At 43.0% G+C, this 16,571-nt stretch overlaps 2 protein-coding genes across 3 annotated transcripts in view; one reads left to right on the forward strand and one right to left on the reverse strand.

The window, feature by feature from the left end:
- frem3 (Fras1 related extracellular matrix 3) overlaps window positions 1-7,141 on the forward strand; it is a 30,335-nt gene extending 23,194 nt beyond the window's left edge. The window contains exons 11-24 of the mRNA XM_020101211.2: window positions 222-404; window positions 518-648; window positions 1,992-2,150; window positions 2,265-2,568; window positions 2,651-2,782; window positions 2,860-3,191; window positions 3,489-3,681; window positions 3,782-3,886; window positions 4,201-4,328; window positions 4,424-4,558; window positions 4,888-5,014; window positions 5,120-5,307; window positions 5,399-5,545; window positions 5,632-7,141. Of these exons, the coding sequence (XP_019956770.2) occupies window positions 222-404; window positions 518-648; window positions 1,992-2,150; window positions 2,265-2,568; window positions 2,651-2,782; window positions 2,860-3,191; window positions 3,489-3,681; window positions 3,782-3,886; window positions 4,201-4,328; window positions 4,424-4,558; window positions 4,888-5,014; window positions 5,120-5,307; window positions 5,399-5,545; window positions 5,632-6,183 (2,816 nt within the window). The 3' untranslated portion in view covers window positions 6,184-7,141. The remainder of the gene's footprint in view (window positions 1-221; window positions 405-517; window positions 649-1,991; window positions 2,151-2,264; window positions 2,569-2,650; window positions 2,783-2,859; window positions 3,192-3,488; window positions 3,682-3,781; window positions 3,887-4,200; window positions 4,329-4,423; window positions 4,559-4,887; window positions 5,015-5,119; window positions 5,308-5,398; window positions 5,546-5,631) is intronic.
- Window positions 7,142-7,169: 28 nt separating this feature from the next.
- Window positions 7,170-15,851, reverse strand: smarca5 (SNF2 related chromatin remodeling ATPase 5). 2 transcript variants are annotated; one of them, XM_020101214.2, is made up of 24 exons: window positions 15,565-15,851; window positions 14,073-14,189; window positions 13,810-13,976; window positions 13,623-13,723; window positions 13,212-13,312; window positions 12,924-13,103; window positions 12,261-12,416; window positions 12,027-12,158; window positions 11,825-11,893; window positions 11,604-11,713; window positions 11,287-11,513; window positions 10,959-11,080; window positions 10,688-10,840; window positions 10,469-10,601; window positions 10,068-10,216; window positions 9,849-9,971; window positions 9,640-9,747; window positions 9,388-9,501; window positions 9,176-9,298; window positions 8,940-9,072; window positions 8,589-8,707; window positions 8,216-8,428; window positions 8,014-8,124; window positions 7,170-7,644 (listed from the first exon to the last, which is right to left on the reverse strand). In XM_020101214.2, exons 1-24 carry the CDS (start codon window positions 15,634-15,636, stop codon window positions 7,579-7,581), a joined length of 3,099 nt encoding a protein of 1,032 aa, XP_019956773.2. In that variant the 5' UTR covers window positions 15,637-15,851; the 3' UTR covers window positions 7,170-7,578. The 2 variants fall into 2 exon arrangements, with proteins under 2 accessions (XP_019956773.2, XP_019956772.2); XM_020101213.2 differs by having other exon boundaries at window positions 13,623-13,741.
- Window positions 15,852-16,571: the final 720 nt, after the last annotated feature.

Here is a 16,571-nt window from a genome sequence, read left to right on the forward strand (position 1 = left end):
TGAGAACACATCATAGAAACTGAAGAATCTACTAACCTGAACTATTTTATTGCATCTGACAACAAGGAGACAACATATTTAAGATTCCCAGAAACAATCAAAATCACTTGTGATGTTTTTCTATTCTTGACATTTTCAGTTCAGATCAGTGAAAAGTTTTATGATTAACATGATATCCATGGTGGTTTTTGCTCATGAGTTCCCTCTTCTTCCTCGTTCAGAGCCCATCATCCGTTTCTCTGAGATCAAGTACAGTATTCGTGAACCCCAGGTCAAAGGAGATGTGGCAATAGTGAAGATTCCTATCCTGCGTATCGGAGACACATCCAAGGTCTCAGTAGTGAGAGTGCACACCAAAGACGGCTCTGCGACATCTGGGGAGGACTACAACCCAATGTCAGAGGGTAAGAACCCAATTTAGTGGCTGACTTAAGGCCTCATGTCACAATGTTTTGTTGGATATTTGATGTTTTGGTCCGTTCCTCACTCTCACTCTCACTCTGTCTGGGTTTCTAAGATGTTGAGTTCAAGGAGGGTGACAAGGAACACTTTGTGGAGATCGAGATCCTCTACGATGGTCAGAGAGAGATGAGAGAGGCCTTCATTGTGCACATGAAGCCTGACGACAACATGGTGGCTGAAATACAGGTGAGACAATGGCACGGACAAGCAGATGCACACACGATCAGATATAAATAATCAAATCCTGCGTGTGCATATGTACAGTGCTGTATATCTATGAACGCGCGCCCTGTCATGTCAGCCCCATGTTAAAATAGCCAGGCAGCAGCTGGCGTTGCTGTCAGCACGCCGGAACCACAGAGTTATATAAAAAGCTTCTCTGGTTGGAATGAGATGCTGAGGGGAATGTCCCAGCAGAGCCAAACAGTAGACCACCCTATAAACAGAACCGTGATATTCTAACCCTGTACTCCACAGCAGGCAGGTACTGTTCACGTGACAGAAATAGCTTTATCTCTGGCTAAATTGTCTTGAGCTTTTATGGTAGATGACAAAAAATGTCTAATATAATAATAATAATAATTTTCATCTTAATCTGAACCAGAAGAGACGTGTTGTTGTAGATAATCAGGCTGATGTTTTGGTTCATATCTTAATCCACCCACAGACCATAAGAGCTTTGTGCAGGACGAATCTAAATTTAACGTTTATCAGACCCATGACCTATGAGTTACGACCCTGTAAGACGATCATGTAGCTGCAGCACCACGTACACTGTATGTGTGAAATGCCATCAAATTTTGTGGGATAGCTCAGAGTTTATATTGCATGTTAAATTGGCTGTACAATGCACAATGCACTGAAAGGTAATTGCATTTATATACTGGCTGCCGATCTTCAGAGAATGTTATAGATACTAAATGAACAAACTATTAAAGTCATTTTGTTGTCAGTTAAATTTGCTCGACCCGTAAATTTAGAATCCAGTCTGTTAGGGGAACACTGAAAAGGATGCTAGTGTCACACAGTTTTCTCGAATGACACATAAGTGCAACTTAAAGGGGGAAAAAGATATTTGATTTCGACAATAAAGTCATGATTTTGGGCCATGTGTCATTTTAGAGGGAGAAGATCAGAATATCAGCCTCTCGTCTGTGGTAAAATGAGGAATGTGTAGCATCTTGTTTAGTTTTACTTTAGAATAAGTTTCACAAATAACACAATACTTCATCTTTTGGCTCATCACATTGTCATAAGTATCAGGACTTTGAAAAGATTGTGAAAGAAACTGTATTCTGAAGAAAGAACTACAAAGACATGGAAGAGAAAATGTTTGGCCGGCCATCAATTACATCCGATTTTTAAAAACATGTTGTAGGTTCTCAAGAAAGAATGAGGTGAGATTTAAAGTCCGAGGAGTGAAACTCCAACAAGAATTAAATTATGACGTTCCCCTCATAATATTATGATTGTCTTCTCAATTACAGCTGCATTCTCAGAATTTCCAATAACTTTCTTCTTCTGTCCAGATGAACAAAGCCATCGTCTACATTGAGGAGATGGACAGTGTAGCAGACGTCACCTTCCCTGCAGTGCCCCAGGTGGTTTCCCTGCTCATGTACGATGACACTCTGAAAACCAAAGACAAGCCCCAGCCGCCCAACGGATACCCTGTTGTGTGTGTGACGGTGAGTGGGACGCTGCTGCTTCAGTTTCTGTTTATCATTTAGAAAATACAGAACTTGAAGGGTTGTTTAAAAATATATGTTCATTTACCATCTGTTTTTCTCCTTCTCTGTCAGGCCTGCAACCCTAAGTACAACGACTTTGACAAAACTGGCTCCATCTGCTCTTCGGAGAACATCAACGACACCCTCACCCAGTACCGCTGGCTGGTCAGCGCTCCCACTGGGTCTGATGGTGTGACCAGCCCCATGAGGGAGGTGGACACCAACACTTTCTTCACCAACACCAAGTCCATCACCTTGGATTCAATCTACTTCCAGGCCGGCTCCAGGGTTCAATGTGCGGCGAGAGCCTTCAACGCCAATGGAGATGCAGGCCTGGAGCTGTCAAGTCCCATAGCTGTGATCAGCAAAGAAGACGGTGAGTGGACCACAGAGGAGACTTGGGTGAAAAGTGTAGATTTGTGGAGATAATTGCTTTAACTGACTTTAACTCCTGGCAGGTATGTGTCAGCCTCGTGTCCAAGGGACTGTTGGAGCTGAACCTTTCTCTGCTAAGATCCGTTACACCGGCCCAGACGACCCAGACTTCCCCAACCTCATCAAACTGACTGTCAACATGCCTCACATGGATGGTGAGCTTTCGACATTTGATCATTATTATTTATTAATCTGAAGAACATCCTGATAACAAGCTTTCCGCTCTCGACAGGCATGTTACCGGTCATCTCCACACGCCCTCTTTCCAACTTTGAGCTCACCCTGAGCCCTGACGGCACACGTGTGGGTAACCACCGCTGCTCCAATTTACTGGACTTCAATGAGATCCAAACGGGCCACGGCTTCATCACCGACGCCACAAAGAACCCGGAAATCATCGGCGAGACTTCACCCTACCAGTACAGCAACATCATGCGTTCAGCCAACTCTCTGCGCTTCTACAGGAACCTCAACCTAGAGGCTTGCCTCTGGGAGTTCACCAGCTACTACGACATGTCAGAGCTTCTGAATGACTGCGGAGGCTCCATCGGCACAGATGGACAGGTAGGAAATACATAAAGGAAAAACTGTTTGAAGAGTAAATCCATCTTTATGCACGGTCTATGATAAAAACACAATTGAGGCAGAGGGCTTATTTCCACTGAGGTCCACAAGAATATGACACTTAAAACTCCACAACACAAAGAACAAAACAACAACAAAACAGGAAGTGAAGACAGTTCAGTCAACATATAAATAAATAAAAAACAACACCTGGAGGAAATGACTGTATCTTATTTGTTGGACTACGAACTTCTTACAGCTTTCTCTTAATTGTCTCTTTTCCTCCCTCTTGTTTAGGTGCTGAACCTTGTCCAGTCCTACGTCACCTTGCGTGTCCCACTCTTTGTGTCCTATGTCTTCCACTCTCCAGTGGCCGTGGGAGGCTGGCAGCATTTTGACCTGCAGTCCGAGCTCAAACTCACTTTCGTGTACGATACGGCTATTCTGTGGCAGGACGGCATCGGCAGCCCTCCGGAGTCTGAGCTGCAAGGTACGTCCTCTCCTAGGAACCATGCTGCTCCTGGCTGGTGGAGACAAAAACAGACACTCGTTTGTTAAGCACTGTAAAACTATACTCTCTGTTCTCATAGGAGCCATGTACCCCACCAGCATGCGGATAAATGAGGAGGGCCGACTGGTTGTCAACTTCAAGACCGAGGCTCGCTTCAGGGGACAGTTTGTGATGTCTCATCCAGGTAGAGAGCTGCTGACATGCACCCACACACTATAAACCTATTCTGTGGGGCCATTCTATACAAGCAGCCACATATTGGATTACCCTGTGGCCCACATCCCTACTTCATCTATTTCTGGAGTTCCACATTGGGGGTCCTTCCTGTGTTTAAGTGCCAGAGGTCATTTCGACAAATGTCAAAATCACCCTGCAGCATTTACAGTTAGGAAGCAAGTGGCACAAACAATACAAAAAGGTCACTCTATAAATAAAAAAAAGACGGACACACAGCCACAACTTTAAGGCAGCACTGAAGATTTGATGACTTGTTTACAGGGACCAGTGTGTCCTCCATGGTGATGTGTGCCGACCACCCCGGGCTGACATTCACCCTCGGCCTCGTCAGGACTGAGCCCACGTACAACCAGCCAATGCAGCAGTGGAGCTTTGTCTCAGACTTTGCTGTGAGTGGCTGCTGAGAAAACTTTTCTACTATACAGCAGACTTCACAAACTTGACACCAAGTGCTAACATTGTTCCTGTGTGGCGTGTTCTGTAGGTGCGAGATTACTCTGGAACCTACACAGTGAAGATGATCCCCTGCATCGCGTCCCCCAACGGAGAGTTCAGCATCCCTCCTGTCTGCCACCCAAGAGAGCCTCTGACCTTTGACATGGACATTCGCTTCCAGCAGGTTCGACATAAATCCCCCAGCATTTTATTTTTTACATCAATGAGAGCATCGATTTTTAAAACTGCAAAATGCCACCTTAACAATCATTTAGACTTTCAAATAAGTTGAATATGGTTTTATTGTTTCTTGGGTTATTCAGCAAGACTGAAATATCAAAATACCTCAAAACTTGAAGTTGTGAAAAGAAAAATCCCAGATTCAGCCCTTTCATGGCTCATGTCCTGTCTCTCCACCAAGTTTTGTGTGAATCTGATTGCTTATAGCCGTATCTTCACATTTCGTAAACACTGATCTGTTCTGGGTATAATCACCCATGTCGTGTGTTCCAGGTGAGCGACCCAGTTGCTGCAGAGTTCAGCCTCAACACTCAGATGTTCCTGTTGTCCAAGAAGGAGCTGTGGTTGTCCGATGGCTCCATGGGCTTTGGAGAGGGGACAGATGCTGCTTTCTCAGACGGTACAACACTGCCACCCAGTGCTCTTTAGTCAAATTACAGCTCATGACCCTAAGAGATCCCATATTGTAGTCCCTCTTACCATTCCACCTGTTCTTTTGCTTCAGGCTCAATGATCTACGGCCGTGTGATGGTGGACCCGGTCCAGAATCTGGGTGACTCGTTTTCCTGCAGCATTGAGAAGGTTTTCCTCTGCACAGGAGCAGATGGTTACGTTCCCAAATACAACCCAACCAACAAGGAGTATGGATGCCTGGCAGACGCTTCGACTCTGCTTTACAGATTCAAGATTCTGGTAAGATGGGAAAGAACAATACTTTGGGTTGTGTTGTTGAAGCCAAACGAGCTGGATCTCATTTCTGATTTGTGTGTGTGTTGTTCTGCAGGACAAGGCCCAGCCAGACACTCAAGCTTCAGCATTTGGTGATGTTGCGTTTAAGGCCACACTGGCCCAAGACACGGCTGGAGCTCTGCCTTTGGTCAGACAGCCGGGGTCAGACGGATTCACCCTGTCGTCATCTCCACTTTTCCAGGTCTTTGAATACTTATTATAATGATTAAAAGTTGCATATTTACACACAGACATAGAAGGAACAAGCTGAAATATCTTTCTTCCCAGGTGGCTGCTGGTCGAGAGTGGTTCATCCACACTATCTACACCGTCCGCTCCAGAGAAAACGCCAACCGCAACATAGGCAAGCGCAGTGTGGAGTACCTCCATCACAGCATGTCCTCCTTCGAGCAGCCCCACACTCGCTACCGCCGCGCCGCCCCCGCTTTCTCTAGCCCCAGTGTGACCCAGGACATCGGTGTCGAAAACAACCGTGGCACCAACATCCAGCACATCGCTCTAGACCGGGCGGACCGCATGGTGGTCAACCAGCGCCAGCCCTGGTCCCCAAACCGTGACCCTCTCCTGGAGAGCCCCCTGTTGGAAAGCTCTGGCAGGGAGCAGGCCGACACCTCCACCCTGCCCATGTTAGTGGGGCTCGCCGGCCTGGTTCTGCTCGTCTGTCTCATCGCCACCGTCGTCATTCTGCTGCTGCGACGCAAGAGGCAGGAAAAGAGCAACCAGTTCCCGCCATACGCCACCTCATCTTCTTCTGCGTACGGAGGCCACAGCCAAGGCCCAGCGGGCGTGTGGAGCAGTTCAGACAGCTCTGAGGTCTAGATGAGGACCACCTCAAACACCTGCCTGCTATTTAAAAATAAAAGACTATTGTAGTCTCCTTCACCAATGTGCCTTCAATGCCCAACTCTCGTAGCACTGAGGAGCCAAGAACAACCGGTGGACAGCACAGCAAGTGTCTGTGGCCCACGCACAGAGGAAGCACCAGTGTTCTTACTGATCTCTGATGATGGTTAGTTCTTGCTGTAATGTATTATAGGTTATTGCCTATTCTGAATCATGGATGTATGTAGAGGCCTTTAAAATATTCACCTGCTTTACTGGTTGCCAAGTTGTAAAATATCCCTCTTTATTCAATGTCAGCAAATGCATGAAAATCCCAATTTACTGAATGCAATTATTTACCAAGTATAAGGCAAACATTTAATGAAATCATTTTCTATGTTCCTCCTTTAAAAATAAGTTTTTTATTACTGTAATTCACTGTTAATTTTTTTGTTTTGTCTTGAGCAAAAGCAGATTGAATGTTAGCTGACCATAAAGAATGATGTGATAAATGATTTTTAATATTGCTATTGTGTCTGTTGTGCTTTAAGAAGCCGGCAGTATACCTGCCCACCGTTGACTTAACAAAACCACTATGGTGTCACTGAAAGGGATTTTTAAATGTCGTCTTTTCTCTTGAGAATGCAGATTGTTTTTCCAGGTTAATGTGGCTGAAGTCAGATGCAAAAACAACCTGTGTACATATCTATATATGAAAAAAAAGGTATTTCAACCTGGTGAAACTTGAATAATCATGAACTATACTTATTTCTAGTTTGTCAGTCAAGTTCTGAGAAAAAACAAGTGCAGTATCAAAATTTATGAATATTCCTCTACAGTATATTTGAATGTGCCAACTGTTAGTAGAATTTTATGGCTTATTAATTTTGTGTCAGTTTCTAGTGTTTGGATGTTTGTAAACTTCAACTGCCAAATATAAATGTCATTTTTTGAACTGGTGTCTGATTTAATATAAAGCACACTTTTTAAAAAAGGGGAGGTTTATTTTTGATGTTCAAAAAGACATTTTCTACTTCACATAGGAAGATAAAAGAACAAATGTTTTTCTTAAAAAAAAAAGTACATATCGTTTCAAGCAATGGAATGTAGTACAACCAACAGGCATAAATACATTGATTTCAATGAAGTACTAGTAAAAAAAGGACTAGCAAACAAAAACTAAATCAGCACAGCTGCAGTGTTCAGGGTCAATGACGACGAGGCAGGCTTGTAGAAGAGCACTTCCTAAAAACCTAATACGACCAGATCAGTCCGTCGGGGTGTTTAACACAGTACAATATCACGGCCTGCAAAACAAACACAGACACTAGAACTAATAGTACTGGAGCTGGCTGCTCTCTCAAATTCTGATAGTGCTGCTCGTCAACAGCTTCACAACTTGAGCTTTTTCCTGCGTCCACGACCGTCTGGGGTTCCCTCTGACTTTCGTTTCTGAGCCTGGAAGAAGAGGAGAAAGAGATGACGAAAGATAAATGAGCAGGAATTGAGTTTCGAGCAAAAATAGTAGTGTGACAAGTTTGGAGGAAGTCAGGGGATTAGTATAAAGAGTGACAGAGACTTGAAGGAAAACCCTCACAACTCACATTTGACCCACTGCTTATTTATTCTTCAATCATAAAACACTTTTTTTTAGAGGCAAACTTCTTGTACATGTGCTAGTGTTAAGAAAACCTGGAAACAAGATATTACAAATATTTTTACAAAATCTAGCACCAGATTAATGTTGTTTTGAATTTGAAACATTTTAGCTGCAATGACAAACCAGTTGTTTCCCTTCTGTTGAATGACTACGGATTCATGACTTACCGATCCAGTCTTTGGACCTCGTTTCTTCTTCTCCGCCTTCTCCCTCTCCTCCAGCTCCATGTTCTCTCTCTCTATCAGCGTAATTAGGGTGTTACATCGCCTCTGAAGCTCCTGTACAAAAATGTACAAAACATAATTTTAATCATAAAGTAAATTAATGTATAAATACAGGACATATGGTGCAAAGAAGTGCAAAATTCACCATGGCGGTCCTGGACTTGAGGAACCAGTCGAATCGGAACTGAGGTGAGTTACGGATGCACTGACGCAGCTCATCGTACACACTCTCCTTGTCGAAGCCCAGCTTGTGGAGCATACAGATGAGGAAGCGGTCCTCTTCCTCTGTGTAGTTCTTGCCTTTGTTGGTGCCGTAGGAAATACGAAGCTGATGGAATGGAGCCTTGTAGCGACCAATCTGAGCGAGGAGATGAGAACACGTTGAGGAACCATTAATTAATTAAGAACAGAGGATAATGTGATTAAGAGACAGTTTACGGATCAGAGGGAGATTTAGAGTTGAAGAGTTTAATCAGATAAAAGTAATTAGTTTAAAGCACAAGTGAACAGTCAGCTACCTTTGAGTCAAGTGCTTTCTTGATGCTAATCCTTCTCTGAATCCTGGCTTCTCCTCTCTCGATCTGGGCCATGATCTTCTCGATGTCCTGAAGCTCATTGCAGCGCTCCCAGAAAACAGCTGGAGGAACAAGCGAATAATAAATCACAAAATATAGCATCTACCATTTACACCTGGCTTTTGTCTGGATATTCACTCCCAGGTCAAATGACGCAATAAACACAGGATTTTATCGGCTGTGATGGAAGTGTTTTTCCTTTTTAAGCAGATTTACTCAGAATCATGCTCCTACCCACTAATTTTGGTGTAAAACAGGTAGAAGTCATAGATTTGGTTTGGCTAGATTCTTTACCAGAATATTCCATGACTTCTTCAGGGGTTTTTCCCTCCACTTCTCTGGCGATGTTCTCGATATCATCTCTTCCCCACTTCTCGTTGGCTTTGATGAACTGGTTGAAGTCCCGTTTGTTCCAAATAGTAAATCCCTGCAGTGACGGTACACATAATCACAGTGTGCACACAAACAGGGTTTTGGATTTGCAGTACATTGGTCAAGAATTGAGAGCATGGATTGAGAAGATTCAGTACCTGTTGCAGCAGGTTCTCCTTCTCCTCCAGTTCCTCCTCTGTGAGAGCCTCAGCCTCGTCAATCTTAGCCTGCTCCTCTTTCTGCACCTGAGCAGAGTTTGGCATGTCCAGGTTACGGGGAACCTAAGAAGACAGAGGCAAGGAATGACTGAGAGACAGTTTTAAAGAGATTAAAAGCAAACCCACTCTTATCTGACAATATATATGTGTACCTTGTAGCCTATGGTCTTTCTATAGAAGAGAATTTCCTTTTCAAGAAGCTCAAAGAGACGAGGAGGAAAGAACTGGAAGTCCTGGACATTTGGCTGCTTGGGAGGACGAGGAGCCTGGGAAATGGAGTCAAATAGACAAATGTTATGCAACAAACAGGATAACAAGCCATCCATCATGAGAACGTTGTCATTTCACATTCTTATTTTAGTTTTTTTAATCCTCAGGATGTTTGTAAAATCATCAGTCCATACCTTGGGTGCTTTGGGTTCACTGACACGCAGCGCTTCTCTAAAGTAGGCATCCACAGCGTAATTGGCTTTCCTCTCTCTCTTGGGCGGCTCGATCCAGTTGGTAATGACCTGAATGAAGACAAAAGAAGGAAATAAGGTAATGTCTGGAGGGTTCTTGTCGCTGGAATGAGGGAAAACAGATGGAATACTGATGTTGTTGGTTTCTTTACCTTTTTCTTCTCTCTGTAGTCCTCTCCTTCAAATGTGTACACACTACTGTTCTCTGTGTCCATGGTGAAGTTTCTCAGAGAGCTCTCACCCAGAGACGACAGTTTCTCCTTCATCTCCATGGTCTAGTACATAACAAGATATGATTTTTTTATTTAAAATTCATTCTTAAAAAGCATTTATTAGGAAAGGTTGATCAAGAGATTTTCTCTTATGCTCACCTTCCTTTCACCTCTCTCCAGGATTTCATCAATGTCCTCATCTGTGATCTCACTCTCTTTGGAAGCGAACACGTGTGTGGCACCATGACGGATGATGGACAGCATCTCATCCTTGCCCAGCTTGTTTGCGTTCGGATCCACAAGTCTTCCTGTTACACAAAAAACAAAAAAACGATGATTTAGACAAATCCCCTCATCTTATGTTATTTTCAATCTAAATAAAGATTTTGTATCATTGAGAACCACAAATTTTTATAATTATTCTGAATTTAAATCACATGTTTGTTTAAGTAAGACAGATTCAATCTGCTCTGTCCCTCTAATCACACACAAGGATGTTAAAACGTGCTTTTATAGCCACGTTCTCTTTGAATCAAAGATCAGTTGATGAGAGGATTTACCTTGCTGGATGACAATGGAGTCCAGGCGCAGTTTCATCTCGGCCCTCTCTACGATCCTCTCCTCCACTGTGTTTTCGGTGATGAAACGAAAGACACGTACCTGCTTCTGCTGACCAATCCTGTGAGCTCGGTCCTTAAATGAAAAGATTAAACTAATGTTAACCCCGGTCACAAACCAACAGTGTTCCGGTTTCTGTCCCTGAACTACAAAGTACGAACCATGGCCTGCAGGTCGACTTGAGGGTTCCAGTCTGAGTCGTAGAGGATGACGACGTCGGCTGTAGCCAGGTTGATACCCAGCCCACCGGCCCTGGTGCTCAACATGAAGATGAACTTAGGGCTGTTGGGCTCATTGTATGCGTTGATCGAGATCTGGAAACATGCAAAGTTATTAGAAACTTGATCAAACTCAATAAACACACTAACTTCGTCTAAATCTACTCTCTTATAGACCCTGACATGTAACATAATTTGAGGAGTGACATCTCACCTGTCTTTCCTCGTGCGGCGTCTGACCATCCAAGCGACAGTATGCATAGTTCCTCCACATGCAGTAGTCCTCCAAGATGTCCAGCACCCTGGTCATCTGACTGAAGATGAGCACACGGGAACCTGGGAAAATAGAAAATGTACAGAAAAGTCTAATTACCTCTGGGTACGTTTAAATATGTATTATGCCAAGAATATTCACTTCAATATATTATGACAGCTATGCACATTTTACAAATCTATGTTCGCAATATATGAACAGTTTTTTTATTAAATGCTGAATGAAAAAGAAGCAAATACTCTGTAGTTTCAAGTGATGATCCACATACCCTGCTCCTTCAACTTGGGTAGCAGCTTCTCCAGCACCACCATCTTGCCGCTGTTCACGGCCAGATGGAGGTCAGTTGTGTACGGAGGACCTGGCTCAGCTCCGTCGAACAGGTACGGGTGGTTGCAACATTTCCTGAGCTGCATGAGAACGTTCAGCAGGCGCATCTTGTCCATCTTACCCGCTGAGTTCAGAATGTCAATGTCCTTCATCAGAATCTTTGTGTACCTGACATGTTGCAACACAGGTCCATATTAGATTGCATACATTAGAGATGGAGGGGGGCTAATTTAAAACATGTAGAGGTCGACTGCTTACCACTCTCGCTGCATCTTGCTCAGGCCCACGTACATCTTGATCTCTTTCTTTGGAAGCAAAGTTTTCTCCACATCAGCTTTAATACGACGAAGCAAGAAAGGACGTAGAACCTACACAAAAGAAAAAGAGCAGGTCTAAAAAACTATAATCCAAGTAAGAATAATACATGTAAAAGTTAACAGTTCAGTTAAAAGTTATCATTGAGGGAATTCAATACATACAGTGTGAAGACGTTCAACCAACTTCTGGTCACCCAAGCAGTTGTTTGTGTCAAACCAGGAGTCAAAGTCCTAAAGGCGGAGGGGAAAAAATTTAATTTGAAAGATTAGTACCAGAGGGGAAAACACTTATTCACTAAACAGACTGGAAGTGAGGAGGTTATGTTTTCAGTAATACCCCCCCATGAATTTTATCAAGTCTCACCTCTGCTGAGTTAAAGACGTCAGGCAGCAGAAAGTTGAGCAGAGCCCACAGCTCGTGGAGGTTGTTTTGAAGGGGTGTTCCAGTCAGCAGTAAACGATTGGTGGTCTTGAATTCTCGTACAATTTCTGATAGCTGTGGAAAAACAAAGGAAGCTTAAGCTTAAATGCACTACCCTGCTACATTTAATGTAAAAGAAAACTGGTTGTGACACATGTGACTGTTTTACTGTCTGACCTTTGATTTCTCATTCTTGATCCTGTGGGCTTCGTCGATTACGAGGTACCTCCAGTTGAACTTCTTGAACACAGCCTTTTCAATGATGAGCATCTCGTAGGATGTGACACACACATCCCACTCTCCTGGCAGCAGCACATCTCTGATCAAAGCAGTCTGAGAACAAGGCAAACATGTTAAGCATTTTACTTTCATGACCTGAGACTGTAACCTAGAATTGACAATGCTAATTCTGCATATCGTTCTTGGCAATCTTGAGCATAGTTTATGGATTATCACTTCCAAATTACCCAGAGTTATTTTCCATTTGTGAAGCTAAAGTTAACTGCAGCCATCAGCGACAGATTATCCACCTGAAATAGAATCCTGTGCTTCCTGTTGACAACTAAAGCATCTCCTCAGCGCTCTCTCTCACCTCGACACATAATAACTTTTACTCTCAGAGAAAGACATTAAATGATCACATGATCTTAAGGTTTTTTTTTAGATCACAGCTGGAAATCAAACTGTTGTCACTGTAAATGTAATTTACCCAGATTTCACATCAGCCATGATAATAACATGAAGCCCAAACCAGACACCAAAATTAAAAAATTGTGATTCTGTCTTAACTGAAGCTACTGTACGGCTTCCAGACAATCCCAACATTCAAACACAGCCTACCCTCTGCTCTCTGTCTCCGATCAGGCAGACTGCACGAAGAGAAGGCACCCATCGTTTGAACTCGTTCATCCAGTTGTATAAGGTGGACTTGGGCACCAGCACCATGTGGGGACCCGGGATGTTTCTGTAGTGCTTCATATAACCCAGCAGAGCGATAGTCTGGAGAGTTTTACCCAAACCCTAAGAAACAGCAGAGAGAGAGAGGGTGTGAGGCAGAACAATACACGAATATACAAAATATAAAGTGATGTATAAAGTGATACTTTTGACCGCGAGAGAGTCACTCACCATTTCATCAGCAAGGATTCCATTGATGCCATTTTCATACAAAGAGATGAGCCAGTTCAAACCACGGACCTGATAGTCCCTCATTTTTCCTGTTTTGACATCTAGACAAGGGACAAAAAACACAAATAATTTATCACTCTTGCATTAGAGTGGGCCAACTGACAGTTTTATATGATGATCTTTAAGATGTCAACAATCCACTTTGCAACTTAGATGTATTCTCAAACCAAAGAATGATTGTTTACACAATAGTGTGTTTAGTTGGCGCAGAGGCAGAATTGCAATGCACAATGCTCCTTCTCAGACTCCTAACAGATACAGTCACTATCTGATGGCAAATAAAAGACTGCCCACAACTATTTTATAATGGCCCTTCCTCTCAAGCTCAAATAAAAACAGGTCATTGCTTACAAGAGGGAGATTCATCAAAACGAGCGCAGACATTGGTCGTCTTGGTGCTCTCGTTCAGGAGCTCCTCATCCTCCTCCTGCTCCGTGCGCCGATGGCGGTTGCTGTCCAACAGAGACAATCTTTCAAAATCATAACAGGAGCGGACTTCATTAAGACCCATGTGTATACAGTGTGGGGGGATACTCACTCTCCAGCAGACAGCAGGTTTTGTTTCTCATCTTTCTTTATGCGAGGACGTCCTGGTTTCATCTTCAGTGGAGAGGTGGGGGTCTTCTGTGCAGCTGGTTGGATGAAATGAGCAAACAACTCTGTTTGCTTCAACAGGTACTCAAATCTGTTGGTCCGGTCTGTTTGCTACACACACACACACACAGGGAAAACATTTTCTTCAACTTTTTTTATTTAAGAACAGGGACTTGTGGCATGCAACGTGAGCTGCAGTGACCTTACCACTTTCTCCTCGTAACCTGGAGCAGGATCTTTAGCTGAGGAAGATGATGCATCCTGTCCATCAGGACCGGCATCTGAGGAGGACTCTTTTCCAGCATCTGAAGAGTCAGACTTCTCCTGAGCATGAAAGATAGGAGGAGAAGACAGTCTTATTGTTAGTATTTTTTTCCAACAACAGCAGACCGGAATATGAGATGAGATGTTTTCTGTAAATTTGAGGAATAAGGACTTTATTAAAACACCCTCCATAGCCTGCATGAAACCTCAGAGGCTCAGGGCAACACCTTCACTCTGCACCATGTGAAAAATTAATGTTGGTCTTCCTTTGTATCTTCTGCACCTTCTTTGCATTATAAAAGACAAACCGTTTTTATGGCATTGGTGTAACAACAGTCTGTAACACTTATCTGCAGACATGTGTCACTTTACCCAACAACAAGTTACTGTGCCAAAAAGTGCTTCAGTGCTTCTTAAGTTTTCATTAAATCACTTTTAAATGTCACACATTTTGTCTTTATTAACCCCTAAGTAAAAACCTGTACAAGATATTTGCTCTAAAGTTATAACAGTAAGAAAGTTAAATGTTAGTTAGTGTAAAAATATCAAGTGATAAATAAGAGACTAATGCTTAACGTTACATATTGAAATATAAAGAATAAACTAAATCTAGCCTTAAATTGGAAAAAAGCAGTATTTGAAATGACTAAAGTTAATATTGCACATTAGTACGTGTATTTTACATTATATGATAAAAATAATATGACACAAATAGGACATGATAATGAAAGTGATAACGCACGCGACGTTCAGCAGTAATATGATCCCATTGTGTTGTTTTTGAAGAGTTATTCAATTCAACTACTTTCAATGTCCGTGCTGAATCAGTCACACTTATCTAAAATCTCCATTTGTACAGATGAGAGAACTCCAGCAGTTTTTCTGTGGCTGTGAGTTAGTTAGTTAACTCTCTTCACAACAACAGCAGCGGAAGTAGAGTCACAGACCGGGGAGCTCTGTGGCAGCTTCTTGAAAACAAAGACCGTGATGGGACCGAGATGAGCCGGTGCAGCTGCTGCGGTTCTCCTCGGTACTAATGTCTCCACAAAGAGCCGCAGCAGCACGGTCACTACAATCCGACCTCTGGGTGATTCTGGTCCGGTGATAAACAAAACACACGCCGCGACTTTTACCGCGACCATCAGTGGGAAGCTAGCGGGGCTAAGCTAGCGGGGGCTAAGCTAGCAGCTCTTACGAAACGGCCTCGCTGCTCCGAGCTGTGACGTTAGCTTCAGGCACCGGAGAGCTAATGGTAGCGGCGCTAGCTAACCGGCTAACTAGCTAACACAGCCCGAATGAACGTTGACAATGTGAAAGTTTCTGAAATCCGAACTTAAGAGTCAGAGAAGAATTCAACTTCACACATATGAGGCGGGGTTAGTGAGAAATGTCTCCGGTGTTGAGAGGAGACTCTGCGGGCTTTCACCATCTTTACCTCCGCTCCTCCGGCTTCTTCAACTTCAGCCTGCTCTTCCCGCTGCTCCACGCAGATTTCGTTTGCGGACATTTTCTATCGAATTCCCCCTTCGGTCCGGGTGTATGGTCCGTTATCAGCTGCCCGGTGTGGTCCCGTGTAGGTCCCGCGGAAGATCGTCCGGACTGTGTCTCGGTAAACGGGATGAATCCTGTTGTTTTTGATGGAAACACTCCGGAGCGTCTCAGGAGCCGCGCTAGCAAAGCTTTCTGTCGGGCACCCGCGCTCTCAGCGTGTTAACGTTACCCGGTGCGTGCGCGCTATCGCGAGAGTCGGGTGTGCTGCCTTCAGGACTGTGGGAAACATTGCGATTCAGCCGTGCAATAGTTCTTCTATGTTTTTGATGCAATTCCCCCCTAAGATTTGAATGTTACTGAAATAATGTTAATAATGTTTCTTTTGGTGTATTTTGAAGCACCTGAAATGATGTTCTATTGCGCTAGTTTTTACTGTGTTTAACTTTATTCTGTATTTTACATCCATGTTATGTTTTTTATGGGGAGAGGGGTTATGTGTTTTGTTTCTTTTCTCGTTTCATTCAGGCCATTGAAGCAAATTCCAAACAACTAAGTTGTGTGGTACTTAAGTATTGAATCATTTTGCTTTTCTGGCATCGATATCTATGTCCCCTTGAATAGAATTTGAACTGATTTCATTTGTTATGATATATTATTTTATAATATCTATTTTATTACCTCTTTCTTCTTATTAATGTATTTGTTGTATTATTACTGATTTGTTTGAAGGTGCTATATAAATAAAGATCTGATTGAAATGAGTTTCACATTCTACTTGATTTACATCTGCATATATAACAGGTTGTCTCCTGTTGTCTATACTGTATACACAGTATTTTTCCATTATCATATTTGGCTTCTTTTTATTTATTGTATTAAAATGCACTTGTTTTTCGAAACATTTTTGTTTACCCATATTGTATTTCTAATTATTCTAAACATCTTGTTCTG

This window comes from Paralichthys olivaceus, chromosome 8, assembly GCF_024713975.1.
Source record: "Paralichthys olivaceus isolate ysfri-2021 chromosome 8, ASM2471397v2, whole genome shotgun sequence".
NCBI classification, from domain to species: domain Eukaryota; kingdom Metazoa; phylum Chordata; class Actinopteri; order Pleuronectiformes; family Paralichthyidae; genus Paralichthys; species Paralichthys olivaceus.

Excerpts from the sequence above, each read along its gene's own strand:
- smarca5 (XM_020101213.2), bottom strand. The coding sequence starts at position 15,636 with ATGTCCGCAAACGAAATCTGCGTGGAGCAGCGGGAAGAGCAGGCTGAA. Across the intron at positions 13,977-14,072 it reads CAGGTTACGAGGAGAAAGTG|CAAACAGACCGGACCAACAG; the intron begins GTAAGGTCACTG and ends GTGTGTGTGTAG. Across the intron at positions 8,708-8,939 it reads AGAAGTCATGGAATATTCTG|CTGTTTTCTGGGAGCGCTGC; the intron begins GTAAAGAATCTA and ends TTGTTCCTCCAG.